We start from the raw sequence: 22,976 nt of genomic DNA on the forward strand, positions 1-22,976 counted from the left end.
TTACAGTGGGTACTGTTGTTGTCTTCACAGAGCCCTCTCTGGTAATTTATTGTCACCATTTGCCACAGGTCTATAGTTTTTCTGGTGTGAAAAATAGGAAGAAAAGAGTGAAGGGAATCAAATTCATATTTTTGCTGCTTTTTTATTTGTGAGACACTCAGGCAAATGATATGCGATGAAACTTGACCTTAAGATGACTATTCATGCTGTAAAACCAACCACAAACTGATCCCTCGTTATGACAGTCAAAATGAAAAACACCATTGCTAGCTTTATTTTAATTAAAACTGCTACAAAGCCTTTGAAAGAGCTTATTCAATCTTAATATTTGTTATCAGAATGAAAATGTAGATTATTGTATGTATTTTATGGCCTCACTGTTCATAATCAAACAGTTCTTCCAGAGGACAGCGGTACATTTCCTTTCTCTGTTGGAGTTCATGCAACAAAAGACAAAGCTTCAGTCAGATGATATGGGAATTATTTAGACAGTAAATTACAGGTTTCCTGAGCTGGCAAAAGTAGAGTGAAGCTCGTGTTTTGGCACAGCTCTTCGGGTGGGTTTAAGTCACTGACTTGGAAACTTTGCGGTTGTCATTAGCGAGTGCCTGTCACCTTTGTTACGTGCCACGCACAACATTGCAGAGCTGTCTGCAGGCTAGAAGAAGAGCAGTCTGTGCTTGCATGGAGTGACAGAGCAACGCAGAAAAGTAAATATAAAAGACTTAGGAGAAAAGGCAGTTCAAGGAATTAATTAAAAGCTTTCCTGAAATAATAGCAGTATTGGTTCATAGGAATATAGGACTGGGAGGAAGGACAAAGATCACGTAATTCAACCATGTGCTCTGAGACATCATCAAACATACTAGGAACATTTCTAACAGAAGTTTGCCAGACTTATTTGTTAATCCACTGTAGGAGATTCTGTAGTCTGTCTACATGGTGTTTCACTGTCTTCATAGATTTTTCTGAATATTTAGCATAAACAGGCTGTGCTTTTTGGTGCTGTTGCAGTTTCACAAATTCTGCAAGGTAAGTTGATTTCTTCTTGTCTTTGGAGAGGAGTGGTTTCCTGTCACCTTTGAATAACTTTTCAGAGGTTGAAAGGTGATTATCAGGTCTACCCAGAGTATAGGGTACAAACAAATCCACTGATTTTCCTAATGGATCAAATGTCTAAAGTGCTTTTCCTTTTTGTTGCTCATTGATTGGACTATCTAATATGACATCCCTCTCCTGATGCATGGTAATGCAAAATTACAATTTTTATCAGTACTAAACAGAATAAAATGATTGCTCTTGATGTTTTGACATTACTGGCACCTCATTTCAGAAGATTTCTCGTCTTTGCACTATAATCACATTGTTGTCTCAGATTCAGTTTGTGATTCATAACCAGGACCAGTCCCTGAGTTCCTGAATTTGTAACACGGGCTCAATTTAACAACGATCTACTGATCATTTTCCTTCCATAATTTCTTAACCAGCTGTATAGACTTAAATGATTTCTACCGAATGCATATTTCCATAGCTTGCATATGGTAAGGTCATATGAGAGTTCAGGAAGATTTACTATGGTAGGATAAACAGCTAGGCTTTATAGGTAGAAATAAAAATGCCCAAATGAGTGTTTTGTGAAATTAAGTAAATACTGGTGATAAATGGAAAAGTAAACCCAAGGATTCTGATTATAAGTAGCCACAATACCACTTGGGCTGGCTTCAGTTGTTCCTCTGCCTTTCTGTTGCACGATCCCTCAGCTGCTTGTTGGTGTCTCTTGAAATCGTTGTTCCACTGCGTATCATTTTAAGGCAAACTGAAATTTGTGACTGCGTATTGTACAGTGTTCAACTGTAAATAGCAGTAATTTAGGAGCTGATTGATAAGTGGCTTAAACATCCATGCAGCAGCAGTGATCTGGCCTGCAGGAGAAGGGAATCTCACCTTGACGTTATCATGAACTACGTGTGCTTAGATCATCTTAAGTGAACCATGAAAATGTAGCCTAAGGTGAACTTGGGGGAATAGATATGTCTATTTGGAAGATTTCTCTGTCTATTATACTGGGAAAACAATATCATAAAATGTGTTAATGAACATGATAGGAGTCAGATAGATAAATAAATCTTGCATCCTGGGAGAAATGGGCTACAATTTCAGACCATACAGGTTTTAAACATTTTTCCCCAGTGGGGCTTGTTTTTCAGTCCTGATTTTTTTTTATTGTAGGATACTCTGTCAAATGCTAAGAATAAACTTGTGTATACATACGAGTGTGTTTTATTTATTTCTTTAACAAAACTGTTTCTGTTCACGGTTATGGTTGCTGTTGCTATTTCAACAGCATCTCTTACAACACTGTGCTTGAAATAGGGCAAACAGAGCTTTCAAAAGAAATGGCTTAAATAAAAGGAAGAAAATCGGCAACAAAAAACCTTTCATATTTGATCTACTACCAAAGCAGCTAGTGTAGCCACAAAATGCTTGATTAAGCTAATAAGGTTACACAAAAAGTCTGTTGTATGTCCAGGAATGGAATCTAGATCTCTGGAGCTTTAGTCCAGTGCTTTGTTTGTTGGAATATTATTTCTCTATGTCAAATCCTTTCCTATCAAAGCAATTTGGAAATCCTTCATTTAACCAAGACTACTTGTTTTTCTGCAGATATCTTAAGGGATGAATAGTAACACCTTTAAGCACAACAGGAAAGGCTGCAACCCCAGTCTCTCACCTCTGGGGAGGTTCAACTGGCTTATTCCATGTAGGAAAACTTCTGTTTCCAGATCTGAATTTAGAAATGGGTGTCACTTTGTGAGAGAAGCAAGTGGCTGTGGGCATTTTTGGTTACTCTTGAAATTTGTGTATCTCAGAGTAAAATTGTGTGGAGTATATTTCTCTAGGATCATTGAAACATGTTTTCATTGATTTTTACGGAGCTCTCCTAATTGCTCCCAACAGATATCCTGGCCTGAAATAGCTGCTGAAGTTGTTAGGACAGACACAGGAAAAAACATGGAGAGCAGAGGAAGGGGAAAGCAAGAGAGAGAAGAAGTTGACATTACAATTGTAAAGCATATAACATGCTCCAGAAATTATAGAAGAAGGAAAAAACATAGAAATAGGCTATAAAAATCTACTTAGGTAGTTGCTGGCTACAAGTAAGGATCGTAATAAATTTATTACCTGACTTCAGTGGAGAGACATATATCAGAATTTGTGGCTGGCTGTAAAGCTACATATCACTTGTTCCTGGGTTCAAACTTCAGCTCTGACACTAGGACCACTTTTGCCTAAATTCTTTGCAAACTCTTTGCCTTGGTTCTGTTTCTAGAAAGCAGACATAAATATTTACTTTTGTGCTGAACTCCACAGACATGAAATCGTTAATTCTTTTCAATATACTGAAGACGAAGAGTTGCTTTCATCAGGAATGTCATACATTTTGGTTATTAAACGTTTGAAACGTGGAAGAAGAGCCTGCTATAAAGATGGCATTAATGTGCCCACTGTGCTTTATAGTGTGCCAAGCGGCTGCAGGGTAAAGCTGGGGCATTGCATGAGGAAGTGCCGTAGTGCTTTGCTGGGAAAACCTAATTTGGATAAAATGATGCAGCTACCAGCTTCATGTATCTTCAGAGTGATGGCGAAGCTTTCGGAGACTTCATGTCCCAGCATATATTGTTCCATTTTGATTTGAGCAAAAAGTTCAGACAAAGTTTAGAGGAGGATCAAAACTCTGCTTATCTGACTCCAGCTGATCTCCTCCTTTTGAAGTGCATCTGAAATTAATGTCTATCCTTTACTGAATTCTCTTCTAAAATATGCAGCTGTGTGGAACAAGTAGATAGGACTATAAATGCCTCGTATCGGGGTTTTGCCTGTAAATTGGCAACACTGAAAAGCTGATCAGACACTTGAAGCCCTAGGATTCCCATAAAATATGCTCTTATTGGATGAGAGCAAGACTGAATTCTGAACCCAAATTAAATGCTTACTATTTTTGAAGTAATTGTGAATGTGCTGTAAGACTCTTCCCCCCCACCCCCATTTCAGTCTTGCTGATAAACCCTCTAAATATAGTATTTAGTACTGTCAAAAAAAAAAAAAAAAAAAAAAAGCATTTAGTATTTGCTCATTCACAAGGCAAAGTAAAGCTAACCTTTATGTTTTTCACCTTTGCTTTGTGAAAGCGTGTAGGAGGCTGCATGTTTGTCTATTAACTGCTAAGTGTGTGTAGTAACTCTCACTTATCACCTGCTCTTATGTTAAATGTACTTTCACAGGCTAATAACATAAGTAAACCCTGTCTTAAAACAGACTTCAGATGTAAAAAAGGGAAGATATCTACCTGTTAATTTATTTTAGTACTGCTGATGACCTCTAGAAAATGAATGAAAAGAATTTAGAAAATGTTGAATCCTTTATACCATTAGATCAACATTACATATATTTTGGTTCAGAACTCAGAGCGGCCTCTGTGTGAGATCACATAAAGTTGGAATTTAAATAAATCATTGATGCTGGAAATGCAGAAAACATGTTTGCACCAATTATTTCAAGTTCTGTAGAGTCTGGAGAACTTGAAAGTCACGGACAGCAATAGTTTTCCTATTTTTCTTAGAATTAGACTACAAAGCATTTTATTCTGCAAGATACATAGAATATGGCAAATACCGAAGTAAGGTGATAGGTCACTTGGTGATATATAGTAGGAAGGAATGCAGAATGCATACTGTGAGAAATATAAGCTTGGGCTAAAATCACTTCAGACAGTTTAATCTGACTGTGATTTGAACCTGAACATTTTCTGATTCACCTGCTTAACTTTCTTTTATTTCACAGCTGGGAGAAGTAGAAGAGTAAACCTGACTTTTATGTCCTTTTCAATTCGAAGTGCGGACATTATAAAACATATAAGTCCTTTAACCCTGCTTTGCTTGTACATATCATTTTAGCTGTTTTGTACATTTGCTTAGCTGGTCTTTTTTCTGTCCAACTTGTAGGTCTTTGAAGAAGAGCATCACATCTTGTACCTAGACCATGGTGGAGTTATTGTGGCCATCAAAGACACCTCTATCCCTCTGAAAATTCTCAAGTAATCCTATAGTCAATTAGAGTAAAGCTATTGTGTATTTGAGACCTCAGGCAAAGTTCAGAGTTTAAGATGAACATTTCAATGCGGTCATGTATGAAATGCAGGTTGAGTGAGCTTAATTTAACATTCATGAAATCAACAAAATGCAGGTGGCTTTTTTCTTATAGATTACTTCGTAGTGTTGTAGGTATCATGGCATCATGCATTAATTATAATAAAATTTTCTTGAAACGGTGTAGATATTTTTGCTTAAAATGCTATCCTGAAACTCCACAGTACAAGCCGTGTTTAACATGATTGTTTCTTGCTAGTGGTTTGCACCAGCAGAATATGGCAATGATGTGCAACCTATGATGCATATGGGGCTTAGGTATCCAGTCAGGATGGTTCATTCATACTGCAATAAAGTTCTGTCCCCTCCAAGGGCCGGAGTGAATGAAAATGTTGGAGAATAGCCCTGAGTTGCTCTGGCAAGAGCAATATAATGTAGACTTGGGAGCCAATGGGAAAGGGCTTGGTGTGCTTATGTGCTGCGTAATACGGTATGCAAGAACCCAGTTCTTTGGAGTAATTCAAGCACAAATTAACTGTATTATGCCTTCAATGTAGATCCTGTCATATAGCGATAATGAGGCAAATGGCCTTAGCTTGTTTGGCAGGAAACCTTTGTTGCACAGAATTTTGTTATAAAATACCAAGTGTTAAACTACATGGTAGTGAAGCAGAGTATGGTAATGTTATGTAATGGCATACAAAATTATCATCTTTGGCATTAAAAAAAAAAAAAAAAGGCAAGAGATCTTTGTTTATCACTTCTGACTAGGCTCACTTTTGCATAATAGTCTTTAATAGGAACTAAGCTGTGTACTCAGCTAGAATGAAAGCCATCGTTAACCCAGTATCCAAAAAGACCTAAAGGAAAGGTACACAAGAAGAGAGACTTTGAATCCTGAATTTGGGGTGCACAAGGTATTTGAAATATGCTTTGCTGATTCATCAGCATCTTTTGAAAATTTTTAAGTGGATGGTGGCAGCTGTGAAGGACCATCATCTTGGGGCCAGCAGTTACTGCACCTCCCACATGTTTTAGCAGTTGTGCTGCTTTGCCTCTCATGTTTCACTGACCTCTGCTTAACAGGTCTCTAGATCAGAGACTGCTAGAAAGAATGAAGTGTAAATTAACTTGCTCTTGAACCTACAAGGTAGCCAGATAATTTGTTGACAGACCTTGTTTTTTATCTGCCTAAGAATTTCCATTCTTGTTGCAAGTTTATTATACACCTTCTAATAAAGATGTGAGCCCCTGGATATGTTGCTGAGAAAAAAAAATCACATTAAAATTATATACTGTCCGGGCATATTGTATTTTGGTGATCGTAAATCCTGGGCTTTAGTAGTGAGGGGATTTTTTTTCGAATGAATGAATGAATTCTGTTTGGTATAATAATAGTTGTAAATGAAAACCGTTTCTTCTTTTTTTACAGGTTCAGCATAGATGAAGGCCAGACTTGGAGTACGCATAATTTTACCAGCACTTCAGTCTTCGTAGATGGATTACTTAGTGAACCTGGAGATGAGACACTGGTCATGACGTAAGTTTCTGTTGTTTTCATGTCTTTTTTCAGGGCGCTCTCTGGTGATGCAGTTGAGCACATTTTTAATTGTGGATGTTTGAGATACTCCTTGAGACGGTGGCTTTTGCCTCTTGCAGTCACACAGGCTCTTACACTGATGTCCGAACAGCCCTAGTATGCAGCCTGTCTGAAATTATGAGTGCAGTATTACAGACTGTCAAGATGAAGTGTTATGTTCATATGAAATTTCATAAAGTTACCACCAAGAAGAGTGGAATAATAGGACTGCAAATACAAATCTGAGAAATGTAGATTAAAAAAACCCTATTTCCTGCATTTTTTCTGTTTTCTACAGATTCTTAGGCAGACTTAAAAAATACTAAATATCTATCCCTTCTCCTTGTGAAAATTGTCTTCAGAGTGTAAACAACTATATTGTTGTCCTAGTAACTAGCTTTGCAGTACTTTGTGTAACCAAACACTGTACTAACAAATACATCTTTGAATTCTGTGCAGTGACTGAGGCAGATGCTGTCAACAGAGTTAAAAATAGCAAATTCTGCAACTCAGGCCTTTGTTTATCTGTCTTTTTTTCCAAAGGGCCAGGGACATCTGGATCTAAGCTGCAGGTTTTTGCTCTGTCTCTAGGATAAATGCTAATATTTTAGAAGTGTCTGAGAGTAAAAACCACCGGTCCAATTAGGAGGAAAGGCACATGCTGATTGCAGCAGGAAAGGGAAATGCACTCAGAGATGGGCAGGTTGTTACGTGTGCGCCTACCAGAACAGCTTGTGCGATCCTTTGTATTGGAGCTCTGTGTGTTCATGACAAACTTTTTCTCCTAGGACTTACTGGAACATGTCTAAGACAGCTCTATTTGTAACATTTTCCCCAGGAAAAAAAGAAAGTAGCCTAGCCTGCAGTTGTGTAAAGGAAGACAGAAATCTTACTCAATGTACTTAAAAGCATTGCACCAAATTCATAACGCTGCACTGTGCAGGAGTGTATTTGGTCTGTTCATTCGTTCTTTCTTTCTCCACTGTCCCATTTCTCCTCCATTATACATATATGACCTGAGAACAATATTACTCCACCATCTTCCGCTTCTCTCAAGCATAGGAGTTTTTTTAATGGTATAATATATGCCTCATGGAGATACCTTTGCCTCTGAATGAAGGATTTCCATTGATTTCAGTAGAAGTAGAGGGATCAAAAGCTTATCCTAAACTGTACTTACTGGCAGATAAAAAGATGTGTGATAACTATATGCTCTGTCTTTTTTTGTATTATTTGTCATAAAAAACAGTGATTTTGTGAAGATGTACTTAAATATCTGGCTGAATAGACTAAAGAGCTCATGTAAAATGATACCTTTTTAAAATCATCCATCTGAAATACATAAAACTGTAGCTGGATTTGGTACATGAGCCCAGATTAACAAAAAAGCATCATATGACTTTCACGCTTCTAAGGGCAGAACGAGTCTGACTCCAGCATCTCAGTGCCAGGGTTGTAAGATCTTTCTTTGCAGCTAGTTCTACTGAGCATAGAGGACATGGAACAGTTGCTGCCATACACTGGCCCTGAAAAGTCTTGCAGCTTTCCTACCAGATTCTAAAGATAATGGGAAGAATAAACTTACAGTAGGTGTTTCCTCGTTGCTGTTACATCAGCTTCGTTGTCTCTCCTACTGTGTTTGATTGGGTTTTACTTTCTGGGTGACATTGTCTGCCCAGTGGTGCCTTCTCTGACTTTACATCAAGGCCTTTTGTCATTCTGTCTGGCCTACGTCATTTTGTCTCAAAACTTCACACTTGTACTGAGTTGCTGGGCATGACTTAATCTTCAGTGATTTGCTGCTTTTGAGAAATGTCATCCACTGATACATGCTCCCTGGGAAAATTACATTAAAAAGTGTTTTTTCTTCTGGGTAGAACATGGTAAGATGAACTTGTGTATGGTAATAGGAATAAATTAACAGTGTCTTTCACCTTAAAGAATCCCCAATTCCATTATTTAAGACCTAGTCTGACATTTTTTGCTTGTACAGGAATTTCATTTTCTCCCTTTGGTAGGGAGTTCGTTTGAGTAAGGACTTTGAGTAAAGAGCCCAAAGTCAAAATCTGCATAAATTAGCAGAGATAACATAATTCTGCAGTGGGAAGGTAATAACTGAAAAAGTGTACAGCAAAATGGTGGAACAGACTGTTTTATTTAAAGCTTCTAGAATAAAATCACAAAAGTGTCAAAGACTATTTTACTTATACGGAAAGCAGCTGTTACTGTAGTGTAAAATCCTGGTTCCACTGAAGCCAGCTTAGGGATTTCCTTGAAGGTTTTTAATTTTTATTAAAAAAAAGAAAATCCACAAAAATATTATCTGGGAAAGACATTAAGGGACTTGGTAACACTGTGTGTAAGAAAGACTTCTCATTCTCCAGCATGGTGACTGGGGTGTTGACCTGACTCATAAGGGACTTCCATTTGAATTCCTGTTCTGACCTAACTTATCCAAAATGAGGTGATCTGGAAAGCTTTACTCAAGAAACAGGAGAATGCGAACCTGGTTGCCTCAAGTCTTCATTTCAGAAAGTTTTGTGTTTTCTCCAAACCAGAAAAAACCCAAATGTTGACTTGTCAAAAGTTTTCATAAACTGAGTTGTCATCTGCCAGTCGACATTAATCTAAATCATTCATCCAAATCCCCTGCAGTATTCAAAATATGTGCACTCAAATGCCAAGGAAAATATATTTTATTCCATTGTGCTCTGTGATAGACCTAGGTAAGATTTTTAGGACTTTAAAGCAATAAAGTATTCAAAAAGTTTAGGAAACTCATTCTGTGTAAAAATCAATTTCTAAATAGGCCTAGTTAAGAGTTTTAGGAGAGATAAGCGATAAAGTATTCATAAAGTTTAGGAAACAAAATCAATTTCTAAATGAAGAGCTCAAATCCACCATTTATTGCTAAATGAATAAGTAAGGTTTTCTAAGGAATTTCCCCAACTAATTGATATATATTCATCAAAATAGTGCATGGTCTAGTAGGCTTCATTTTGTTCTAAATTCTTTAAGAATGAAAGTTACTGCAACCCAGTGTTAAAAATATATTATATTTGGGAAAAATTATTTAGTGATGCTGGATTGAGTAATGGCCTAACTCTGTGGAAAAAGGAAGGGGTTTTGTGTGTCTGAAATATCGATGTTCCTCTTCAAAGGAAGTAGTTCATATAATGAAAGTTTCAAACCTGTTAAAATGGCTTCAAATCACAATTCAGCTTCTGGTAGTGTTTCTCAAACTAGGTTATTTAGATTGCAATATGAACCCATTAGGCATGATGACCATGGTACCACAGACCATGGCCCCTTTTAAAAGGCCAATAAGAGGTTATATAAAATAACTACTTTTCTTTAAGTCAGGTAGAATCAAAATTTTCTTTATGGGTAATTGTATTTTTTTCTGGAGATTTTTTTTTTCTAAGGTCTCATAGAGATGCTGCTGGGAACTTTATGGCATCTCTGAACTGCAGAACTCCTGCATGTGAGTCTTGCTCTCTTGAAAGTCCATTGTTGCGTTCCTGTTGGGTTCCTAGGTGATAATGGAAGCAAGAAAATAGTTTAATTTAAACTTAATAAAAACAAGGTGGATATGATATTAACAGGTTTTAGATATTAGGGAGAACCATCTGGACTTCTGCTTCTGTTGATTCTGCTAGGAATGCCAACCTCAGCTTTAACAACATCAATAACAATTAACATTACATGTAGTTTCTGGGGCTTAATCTTGTGCAGCACATGGCAGCACACTACCTTCCCTGTTGTCTTTGAGTATCTTACTGGGTGGAAGGTACTTTTCTGTGTTGTGAATTCTTCACTACTAACTTTCTCATAGTGCAACCTTTAAAAAAGGTAGATAAACAGTAGATAAAGCCTCATTATGTAAGAGAACAGCTGGTTTCCAAAGGAAAATTCTAGGGTTTATTTGCAGCTGATTAATCTCTTGTTTGAGAAGCATTGCTCAGTTATTAAATGGCTGTTCTGCTCTCTGCATAATGACAAATTTGTCTATCTCTCAATAGATGGAGGAAGCATATAGAAAGACAGGAAGAGAATGATGACCTTGCTAGAAGGGAATTGAAAAAGTCAACTGGCTGCTCTTATTTCAATCTAATCTAAATGTCAGCTAATCCAGATGTACATGTGCTTGTTTAGTGGCAAGTCTAATGCTTTTGCTGGCATTTTCATGGACACAGATGTTAGAAGAACAAGTCAGTGCGTTGTAGTGGCACTGCCAACCTGTGGCCTTGGAGCCAAGTCCGCGGAACTGCCCTGTCTCTCCCTCTGCTCAAAAGAAGTCCGATGTGTAAAGCTTTGTTTTTTCTTTACTTTCCATAAAGCTCTCATAACATATTCAGAAGCATGGGAACATGATGCTTTCAGTGTCTGGCTAAAGCCCATTAGTATGTTTTAAGGGCAGACCATATATTTAAATAAGAGGAACTGAAAGGTCTTTTATCGCCTTACCTCTATTTAAAGGAAAGAAGGAGAGAAAAAGGGTGACACATGACTTTTTATTCAGATAGAGTCTTTGTGTCATTTTGAACCCCTATCACTGCATGAGTGCCTGCAGATGTGGTGCTCTAGCTTCTCTTTCAGGCAGACAGTTCCATTGTAGTGTCTAGTTCTAATGAATGGTGATGACGAGGTAGACATTGGAAACTTTGGCCAACAATAAAATTGTTCAAATATATTACTTAAATTTTGGTGGGGCCTTGAACTCTGTTTTGCTGTATTTTGCTCTCAGAATGAAGGAGCTACAATTTAGGTAACCATAGGCTTTGCCAGGTGGAATCTGAATGAGAAATTTCCTACCCGTAACAAAACAGATCTGATTTTTAACCATGTGAGTAGAAAAAAAAAAAATTAGATCAAGAATTAATTATAAATTTTTGTAAGTATCCCAAATTAATTTGATCTTTTAGTAAGATGACAGCAGAGAGCCAAATGAAGCAAAGCTATCCTTTATAATGTCATATGCTTTTCCTTAAATTAATCCATTTTGTTCACTGTCCACCTTGTATGTACTTCTACATAAAGCATCAGGCTAGGCATTAAATCTGCGATTTTTTCCAAACAGCTTACATGTTAAAAGATTGTTCTTGGATGGGAATTTACCAAATAGATGGAAAAAATGTTGGAGGTAATTCTCAAACATTGTGGAGCCGCTGAGCTTCTGGATAAAACAGGAACACAGTCATCCTGCTCCTCCCCAGCACTTCTCAGAACTTAAGCATTAATTTCCATTCTTTTTCCCCAAAAGAGCCGCAACCAAGATGTTTTGGCATAAAAGAATGATTGGCAGTTATTATTTTTTTGGGACAGGAAACAATGAAAAAACATATTTTGGTTCAATTTCAACTAAATTGTTTCCTCCCCTCATTTTTCACTTTGGCAGCCAACCCTCCACCCCCTCCGCCCAAAAAAAAGAAAAAAACAAAAAGAAAAAACCCTATTCTTCTCTTTAGTGCATTAAGTATATGCATGTGTTTGTAGTTTGAGGCACTTAATTCGTGTCTCAGCATATTTGCACGTGAACTGTTGTGTACACAAGCACTGTTTATCTGCAGTTGCTTTGTGTAGACAGGTGTCTACTTTTGCACATGGAAGCATTCATCATTTCTGTAGTTGCAATTTAGGAAGGTCACTGAAAATGTGACCTCTGTTACGTTCTTTTAGGGAATTAGAAAAATATGCGGAATTATAATCTTGATGTATAACAGACCACAGCTTGAATCTTACATTACTTTCATCCATTTTACTAGTATGAACCCTTTGACTTACCTAGTTTTTGATGATTTTACAATGGTATAAAGGAAGCAAAGACAACTGTTAGAAGGAAAGCACATCTATAATGATTAATCTGTCATTTTCTTTTTGAAAATGGTAGATTTTAAGTAGCACTGTAGACAGTCATGGCTAACCCACTTTTCCAACCCATATCCCCTTGAAAATCTTTCCTTAGTAATGTTACTGTTTCTGAGGTACTGTAATAATATGAAGTACAACGGGCAAAAACAAAAAGACGACTGTCACATTTATTTGCTTTTTCAGTTATATTGTCATTATTTGTAGTAAAGGTCTACGTGAAGCAAAGGACTTGGCTCTTTGAGCTCACCATACATTGATGAGAAACTTCTAACACACTGTTCCTTTTAGGCAAAAGACAGCTGAGAAAGTTGCTGCTGTTTTAATGTAAATGGTCTCCGATATCTAGTGAACTGTAAGGTGGATTCAATCTGAACTTGCAATTGCGTTACAAAAATAATCAGGGAGGTGTGACAGTTAAAAAATATTTTAACAGTACAGTAAGTTCACTGACAATTGTGATTCCTACTGATATGATTTACTACTGGAGAGAAAGCCTTATATGGGGAAAAAGATCTAAATACCACTTTTTAGTAGAGCTCTGTGACTGCTTCCATTTAAATGAATACTTTCCAAGAGACAGACTGAAAGTTGTTAAAATAATTACCTAGCATCTCTGAGAGTCTGGTTTCCTTTCCCACCATGATCACATGCTCACTGTTGGGTTTTGAGGTTTAGATCCACAAAAAATTCAGGTAACTAGCTTTTTAGATCCACCGAAAATTCAGGTAACTAGCTTTTTGCACATGCTTGGACATCTTTGCTTAGGTGCTGCCCAAAAGAAATGAGACATGTTATCCAAGATAGAACTACTGAGATTGCCCTCATTGTCTGTATGTGGGGTCCTCAGCTAATCTGATGCAAACCCTAGGTAGTTTTATACTTTTGAAGGCTCTCCCAAAACACTTGAGGTCCCGTTCCACCCCCAGCTGGCATGGCAAACTAGCAGAGTGTGTCAACAGGGCAGTACAGGACTGTGCAGGCAAATTCTGCTACCTTGGCAGCATGCTGTTTCAAGCATCACAGTTGATGACAAAGTCATGTAGAGGAGAACAAAAGCCAATGCAGCACTAGGGAGATTAAAGCACCATGTCTAGAATGAGAGAGGCATCTGATTTCAAACAAAAGTAGCTATGCATCATGCAGTTGTCATCACTAGTCTTCAGCAGGACTGCAAAACTTGGACAATTTAAGTTGCTAAGTTAAACATCTGAATAAATTCCACATGTGCTGTCTTCATGACCTTGGTGGGGTAGTACAGCAGGATCACTTCCACCACTCTGAGCTCTTTGAGTGTTCTTAGATACTCAGCAGTGAAGCAAAATTGTTGAAGATTCAGCTATGCTGCTCTGATTATCTGGTGGGTATATCAGATATCCAGCTGCTCAAAGCCATTTTCTTTGTCCAGAGACAATATAGCTAACAACTCAAAGGTAAATCACCATAATATTACAAAAATTTACTGAAGGTGTGTCTTAATTTATACAGCATTAGGCCCATGATATGGGACACTATAGCTAAAATCCATCTGCTGTGACAAAGAATGTTTTGATGCTGTGAAACCCTATGAACCAAGTCCTGAAGAACACAGCAGAAAAGCTAGAGAGGAATGCAGGTGTAGTGGTTATAAAAAGATGTCTGTGGCATCTCGGATGAGCAGTGTGTTGTCAAAATCAGGCTTGTTTCTCCTGAATGAAGCCATGGCAACTGAATGTTTACCTGGTAAGTCTTGAGGAGTCTCCAGCATTAGCACCATCACAGCTTCAGTCAGGTGGTTTGCCAGTGACACAGACAGCCGGCGACGCAGCTATTACTGTTCATCTGAACTAAGAACATCTATTGAATAGATGCTCTTTTCTATTGAATAGAAACATGAATTTACTGGAAGAGATTATCATTGCATATAATTTCTGTTAAATTAGCTCCCCCCAATTATGAGCCTTATCAGGAACAGAAATAACCAGCAGTCCTCCAGCAAATAGTTTAAATGAGCTAGCTTAAAAACTGCATTAAACTATCTTCGCTATCAAATGATGCAATCAAATTAAAAAATGATGTGCTCATAAATGAACTGGGAACAAATGTACAAAGTTGTTATGGCAACTGAAACACTGAAGTTAAAATTATGGATCCCAAATTCTTGCAAATAAAAGTAAATGAATTTCCAAGGTAATTGGAATTTCTTTCCAAAATTATTTATCACAGCATCATCTTTCATAGTTTCAACAGAATTGATTTGATGGCTTGCTAATGCAACATAATTAATCAAGAGGAAGGTTTTAGTAGCTTTTGAATTACTATCATCTTGATATTTAACTTCTAATCATCAGTTACACTTGCTGTACCATTCCCATTTCTTCCATTCATATGATTTTATTGGACATATATATTTTGCACCTGAGCAATTAGATTGTGATTGCTGTTATGTAGTGCTTTATTGTAGCTCATATTTTTGTCTAATCCATTGAATCCTACTTAATACATGCCTTTCTTACTTAGGAAAAACATTTCATTTTTATTCTAGTGGTATTTGGCAATACCTTTAAGTGGGCTCCTCTGATGTGTCTGGAAACCCCTGTCCTCAATGGGGCAACAACTGTTATTGCAGCAACAGCGTTAATAACCATGAGGTCGTGTTTTCAAACAGTTTGCTAAGCTGAGTGCATGTAAGCTGCTGGATTCCTTGGGAAATTTTCCCCAGGAATTCTAAAGCTGTATGGCTGCATTTTTCATGGGGTTTCTGGCTGTGCTGAGACACTTGTGTGAATCTCAGGAATTTTACTTCAGCCCGTGATAGAATCGGTGGTACAGTTACTGTGCTCTGTCAGAACGTGAGTTTCAGTCTGTAGAATCACGACAGCCGTAATGGAAATGAGTTGGTTTGGGTTTTTTTGCAAGAGGCTGGACCAACAGGCAGAAAGGTTATTTCTGTCTTTTGCTAAAAATCCAGAGAGTAGATGCTTGTAGTTCGCCCATCGAAGCAGTGTCTTTGCTATATAAACATATAGTTTACACGTAGCTTCGATATTCTTCTAGTAGAATTTGCATAATTTCTAGAATAATTTCTAAGATTTTTATAAAATTATAGGATGTGAGACTGGGCAATATCTCAAAAGTTTATCTTCTCTAGCTCTAATCCTGATGTTTCACTAATTTCTCACTCCAGTGAGGGACAATAAACCTCAATAGCTTGTACCATTACGGAATCACAGAATGGTTGAGGTTGGAAGGGACCTCTGGAGGTCATCTGGTCCAGCCCCTCTGCTGAAGCAGGGCTACTTAGAGCCAGTCATCCAGGACCGTGTCCAGATGGCTTTTGAGTATCTCCAAGGATGGAGACTCCACAACCTCTCTGGGCAACATCTGCCAGTGTTCGGTCAACCTCACAGTAAGAAAGTGTTGCCTGATGTTCAAAGGGAACCTCCTGTGTTTCTGTCCTGTCACTGGGAACCACTGAAATGAGCCTGGCTCCATCATCTTTGCACCCTCCCTCCAAGTATTTATATACATTGATAAGATCCCCCTGAGCCTTCTCCAGGCTGAACAGTCCCAGCTCCCTCAGCCTTTCTTCATAGGAGAGGTGCTCCAGCCCCTTCATCATCTTCATTGGACTCCTCCAGTCTGTCCATGTCTCTCTCATACTGAGGAGCCCAGAACTGGACCCAGCACTCCAGGTGTGGCCTCACCAGTGCTGAGGAGAAGGAATTAGAGAATTGTGCAGCTGTATCTTTTAAGTTTATTGATCCTTATCCTTCCTCTTTTTTGCCCTTCCTCCAGGTCTCTTTGAAGACAATTCTTCAATCTATAACAAGACTCTAAATTCATTCTGTTGTACTTCTCAGCTTTATATTTTCCAGAGGAAAAAACAATTCTTTCAATCTTTCTTCACTGATTGCGTTTTCCAAGCAGCTTATGAGTCATCCTTGCCCCTCTTCAAATTAATTTTTTAGTGGGTGTGTAAATATGCATATAACATCCAAAATTAGACACCATATTCTTCCAGAGGCTCCACCAATACCAAGTTTATCAAAATAATTATGTCCATGTTTTCTGTTTTCCAGTTTGAAATAGAACCTAGAATTAGTCTTTTTCCTTTTGCAGCAACATTGCATTCTTGTTTTAATTCCCTAAGCCTTTTCTTTGATATTTGAAAGTTATTCTCCATTTTGTTTTTGCACCTTTATTGTGTATGTTGGGGTTTTTTTTCCCTAGGAGAACTTTTTGCAAATGGTTTTGAAGTATTACATCATGTTGATTTCTGACCATTGCTTCCATCAGTTACTGTCCACCCCATTCCTTCTGTGTTACCCGCAAAATTTTGTGTGTGTTTGTTATTTGACCACGTGGGTGTTTCCTGTGGAATCATTGTATCTTTGCAATACATATCTCAAAATATTTCCTTGTTTGATATAACTACTTTTTAAAAATGAATTCTTCTAATTGGATATGTACTCCCATTCCTCATTGCAATGAATTTATCTGCAGTGATGTTTTCTTTTCTACATTGAGACAATGTCAGCTGGAACTGTGTAGCAGTTTAACAAAGGTCAAAATATGCTACATTTTCTCCTTTCCTTTATCCACTAAGCCAGTTACCCTGTAAAAGAAGGAAATGACTTTAGTTTGACATGATTTGATTTTGACAAATCCATGGTGGCTGTTTGTTATCATTTTAATTATCTCCAAGGTGCTTATAAGTGGATAGCTTAATAATTTGTTTGGTATCTTTGTGGTTATCAAAATTAATTCTGTAACTCCCTGGGCACTTGTTTTGTTGCTTTATATATATGGTCATATAAACACACATATACGTTTGTGTCTATATGCGCATATATATATATGTGCAAAATGTTTACTTTTCCATAGTCAGCTGGAATCATCCTCCTCCTCAGTGGGGTCTCCAAGACAATTATTAATAGGTCAGAGATTTTGGGTTGTACTTTCAGGGGAATTTAATTATTCTGTTCTGCATTGAACTCAACCAACCATCTCCTTTCTTCTCCTTTCCTGTCTAATCTGCCTGAGATAGCTAACATGAATGAAGAAAATTTCATTTGTTCCATAGAAAATACTTTTCTTGAGGCAGGAGTGAAGCTTTGACAGGACTTGGATCCTTTCACTTGAACGTATTTGTTGATAAATTAGTTAATAAAAGAAATGTAAGCAATTTGTAACATTTTGTGGTGTCTAAAGAAGCATTCAGTGAGGTAGGTAGCTGCATAAGCATGCGGTGAAGTCTGCCTTATGTTAGTACCTTGTATGGAGAAAAAAAAGATTTAAAAAAAAAAAAAAGTATAGGTATTTAGCATGCAAAAGACACTTCATGCCTGTCAGCAAAGCCAGTCATATTGAAGCAGGCATTGTGGAAAAAGCATGAGACCACCTAAGTAGTCACTTTATTGCATATGTAACTACAAGTGAATAAGATTATATGGTGACAGCAGCTCTCAGGATCCAGCTGAACCAGAAAAAGGAACCAAACCTGTAGGTCTCAAAGTCTTCCTGCTGAGCGAAGTGGGACCACACACCTATATGCACATACAGCCAGTGGACCGGGCCACGTTTTTTAGTTTTTGTGTATTGTTTCTACTTCTGAGCCATGGGTAGATTGAAAAGGAAAGACAGGTAGATGATCCAAGTCCTTTAATCTCAGAGCCTTACTAAGAAAAGGGTAGGACATACAAATTAAATGCACATGTTTCTGTTTAATTAGGTGCACTTCTGATGGTGAAGTTTCCTGTGTGCATGGATTGTTTGGGCATTGTAATGTGGGTAGTATTGGCAGTGATCTGTAGATACCTACATCTGTGTGCTACGGCTGGGAAGCAAGGACACCAGAAAGGAAAGGGGAAAATCACTGTACATCTTTAGCCTCTGCAACTATTTTTCAACCTCTGTAGTGGACTTCAGAGCTCTACGTCCATCTGCCAGGGAGAAGGCTTAGTGTGATGATGTTGCCTCTGTGCTGCAGAGAATCCACCATTTCCTCCCTTCTGGTCTACCCTAGTTTCACTTTGAACCTGATATTCAGGACAAGAGAAATGACTGTGCACAGCAGAAAGCTTTTAGCAAAACCGTACCATTCCTGCTGTGTCTGGATTTGGACAAAACTGAGGGCAAAACAAAAGGAATGAATTAGTTTGAAGAATGCTACTAAAGCTTGGAATATGAACTCTGTGCAGTATGAACTGCACAGAAATTGTTGGCTTCAGAATCAACCTTAAATTCCTTGGCAAGTAAGCCACATAAGCCTGATACAAACCACAAATACATTTGACTTTTACCCAAATAGAGTCTTTATCCTTTCTAATTTGTTGCTAGATGTCATACTTACTCATTTTGTTTTGGAAATAAATATTCTGACTTTGAAAATATTGGCTGCTTTGAAAGTGCAGCTTGTTTTTTAAAGGAATGAGATTTCCATTTTTTTTTTTCCAAAAAGAAATTTGCAGTTTGTGGCTGTTTTTTTGTTACACATTGGACTATCTGAAATGAAGAGGAGACTGAGAGTTCTTCAGCGTAATGTGTAGATTCAGTGGATTCCTTAGAAATGAATACAACTTCATGATACTGCTGTGAGTTTGAACAATACAAAATTGCCATCTGAAATCTGTAGAAGTGAAGAAAAAACCCACAAAAGCAACTGAAGAAGTTGCAGCATGATCATGAGGAATGAGTGACAGAGCTGGAAATTGAACCTGGTGATCCTGGTTTCTGCTCCCTGTCAAAAAATGTTTCATATAACAAGATAATAGACAAAATTTGGGGGTCCAAATTAGAAAAGGTAGTATAGCACCATTTAAATTTCTGGATAGTTTGCTGCGGAAAAAAATCTCTAATCTATGAGCTATATTTTTTCATGGTGGAGTTCCAGAGACAGTTGCTTGTATATGATGAGGAATGAAAGTGGAAGAAAAATTAACCAGGGACCTTCTAGTAGGGAAGCATGACCATGGAAAGGAAAAGATAAAACTGAACCTTTGAATCTCAGATGTATAGTATTTCTTCCCTGTAAGATTTTACTTTTGATCTTTTTGTTCAGAGTCTTTGGACATATTAGCTACCGTTCGGACTGGGAACTGGTGAAGGTGGACTTCAGACCATCCTTCCCCAGGCAGTGCACTGATGATGACTACGAATCTTGGGAGCTCACAAATCTACAGGTATTCATGATTTTACGTTAACTGCCACAACTTTTCCGTAGCTTTCAGATTTGTGTAGAACTGTGTGCTAGGAAAATGTTTTCAAATAGAATTTGGATGCTACATCCCCATTTTTGTTCTCCTTATGTTGGTATTTGCTGATTTTACAATAGTTTAAAATGGAGGAGGATTTTGTGTTCCCTGTAGTTGTGTGATCTGTGTCCTGGGAAAGGCGGAAGTATATTTGGTGGTCTGCCATAATAATAGGTGGTCCGGCTGGATTGTGAAGCATATACCATAAACTGAAGTGTGTAATATTGATTGAAGCAATTTCAACATGCCGTCATATGTTCTGCCAACTTCCTGACCACATACCGTACTCATATATAAATTGCCATAAGTAAAGCCTATTCCAGAAGTAATTTAGGATCTCAGTGGACCGCTCATGTAATGAAGTCCAGTTGTTTTGGGCAATACCATTTCTGTAGTAATGCATTAAGGCTGTACTAATCCTGGTTCTCTGGCCAAATCCAATTTTGGGAAGCTACATTCTCTATACAATGTATTGATTAAAGAGACCTAAATGAGGGGTTTTTACATTAAATGAAATATGTCATATTTATTCATAATAATTCTGATTATTATGTTTGTGCTTCTTCCAGTACATTTGTTCTCTTGCTCTCCACAGGGTTGGGGGTTTTTTGCATAGTACTCTGTGTCATTCCAGCTCTTCAGCTCTCATTTGCTACTTCTCATGCCTAATTTTATACTTCTTGTTTGGGAATGCTGTGAATTTACTAAGAATGTTATGCAGATCTGAGCTGAAAGAGTAACAATATCTAGGGATATTAGCATTGAAATGTCTTTCAGGAATTAGAAACTACTAAAATGACTTTGACAGAGTGCTCGCAGCTGCCCGGTTACCAGTGGCGCATGTTCAGATAGTCTTAATTCTACCTGTGTCCACACGACTGCCAACACGAGACATGGTGACATCTGCACCCACACTGAATTTTTAAATAGCCAGCTGTAGGGTTGTACCTAGATTATTCACACATGAAACATTAAATTGCACTTGAAATTTTAGTGTACATCTTTGGATTTGTGCCCTGAAATATAGTGTATGTTACAACACTGTAATGGCCCGTTAGTGGACAGCAGTGGCTATGAGAGCTTTGTATACCTATACATTTGAATACGGAAGAGTTGATAAATTCTGTAGCGTTGGCAGCAAGACCAGCCTTTCTCATGACAACATAAGGTGACGTCCGTGTGGTGTAGGTTACGGTGTGCAATAAATCCAGTGCTTTGATGTTCAGGGTGATCGTTGCATCATGGGTCAGCAGAGGAGCTTTCGGAAGAGGAAGATTTCATCGTGGTGCATTAAAGGGAGAAGTTTCACATCAGCTCTCACATCCAAAGTTTGTGAATGTGTGAACTCTGATTTCTTATGGTGAGTCTATTTGTGGACCTTTATTGCTAGTAAATAGTTACTTAGAGTTTGAGCTGGGTTTATTTTTTATTTTGGGTTTATTTTCCTTCTTTCGCCCCTCTCCCCACATAGCTGTGTATAAACAAATAGGCAGCCTGTAATTTGAATAACAGGCTGCTGTTGCATTTGCCGTTGTTTAAAAACATTGCCACACTTTTAGTGTTTGTTTCACCTGACTGAACAAATCCTCTTGTTTTTCTCTATTGATCAAGACTTGAAAAATGACCATTGAATTGATTTATAAGGCAAGCAAACCCTTTCTATTTGCAAATGAAGCAAAAAGCCAGAAGAAGTGTGTTGGCCTGAGTGGCACAGGAAACCTTTTAAAAATCTAAGCTTCCAAGAGAGTTAATTTTGCAGAACTGACAAAGTAATTACAACCAGCTTTTCCCCCAGGTGTACACAACTCCCGTTGAAATTAGACTTAGAACAGAACTGGCTTCTTCAATGTGTACCTTCAGCTGGTAGAATAATACTAAAAAAATCTTTTTACCCTTAAAAATGTAGTCTCATCCACTCCAAATTAGACTGCTGAATGAAGTGGGGATAGTAACACCCTTGGTGTTGATGTTTTTCAGTGATTATGGGTTTGAGCGCTCTGCGCCTCTGAAGTCGGAGTCTAGCAAATGCTTTGCTGACTTTTGGTTTAACCCAGAAGCACCTCCTGAAGACTGTGTGCTGGGGCAGGCGTACACCAGCAGCACTGGGTAAGCTGATGTTGTGTTCAACTGCCTTGCAGAGGCTTCCAGAGCAGGGGAGGAGATTCCAATTAAGGACGCAAAAGTGGTTTTAAGTACAAGAGAAAGAGAAATGTTACTTTATGTGTTCACAGCAATGCAAAAACTAACCCATTTGAGAAAAGGGGAGCTGTCTTGTTCCCAATATTTTTGTTTTTTTATTTTGTAACTGCATTTTGTAACCATTGCTACACTTCTGATAGGAATATCTATTCAAAGGCTTTTTTTTTTTTAGCCCATTGCTTGAATTCAGACCAATTTCCAGTTTGAATCTAAAGAATTACTCTGAGGAGCCAGTAACATCTCACAGAACTTCCCAGTCTCTCACTTCCATAGGGGTAAGGAGTTCTGTGGAGAATAGATTTTTTTCCCGACCATATGGGACACTCAGAATCAAAGGAAAGCTTTAGTAACTGTAAACAATACCACATAGAATATACACTACAATGTAGTCTGACGTCTGTGCTGAGAATAACTTGCAGCTGGCATCTATTCTGGTTTATCATAACATCATCTCTGTCAGTTGTGGAGATGAGAACCAAATGACGAAATGTCAAATCTGGCAATAGAATCACAATCTCTGTGTATATTTGCCTTACCAAGGAAAATGATGTCTTTTGGGTTGCGGCTGACAGCTGTGATATACAGAATAGGAATTCAAAAGAGCGAAATCTGACTCCAGTTTTAAAGGATTTTTAAAAATCACATACCTGAGTGAAACTGATCTGTAAATAATTGCTGTACATATCCAAGTATTTCATTATTAGTTCTTTAAAAGTGTGGCTTTTCGTTCTTTCGTACTGTTATGTTAAATAAATGCTTTAAGTGTTTTAAAAAATGCATAGATTTGATAGCAGCAGATAAGCAGTTGGTTCTGTGTTAATGCAGAAGCTGCTTGATCTAATTCCTTCCTGATCTTTGTGGTTTGAATCAAGATGTCTAGAGCATTGAAGACTATTGAACGCTAGGAAGGGGTATGGCAGAGAGGTCAGCAGGCTATCTACCTCCTGG

General features: G+C 37.9%; 1 protein-coding gene across 6 annotated transcripts in view; it reads left to right on the plus strand.

Annotated features, from left to right (window-relative positions):
* The window catches only part of SORCS2 (sortilin related VPS10 domain containing receptor 2), a 561,511-nt gene that overhangs the window by 497,402 nt on the left and 41,133 nt on the right, over positions 1-22,976 (plus strand). For all 6 annotated transcript variants that reach the window (XM_075752553.1, XM_075752549.1, XM_075752551.1 and 3 more), the window contains exons 13-17: positions 5,004-5,095; positions 6,580-6,687; positions 19,637-19,757; positions 21,056-21,189; positions 21,807-21,935. In XM_075752553.1, the coding sequence (XP_075608668.1) occupies positions 5,004-5,095; positions 6,580-6,687; positions 19,637-19,757; positions 21,056-21,189; positions 21,807-21,935 (584 nt within the window). The remainder of the gene's footprint in view (positions 1-5,003; positions 5,096-6,579; positions 6,688-19,636; positions 19,758-21,055; positions 21,190-21,806; positions 21,936-22,976) is intronic.

Source organism: Balearica regulorum, chromosome 4 (genome assembly GCF_011004875.1).
Source record: "Balearica regulorum gibbericeps isolate bBalReg1 chromosome 4, bBalReg1.pri, whole genome shotgun sequence".
In the NCBI taxonomy this organism is placed as follows: domain Eukaryota; kingdom Metazoa; phylum Chordata; class Aves; order Gruiformes; family Gruidae; genus Balearica; species Balearica regulorum.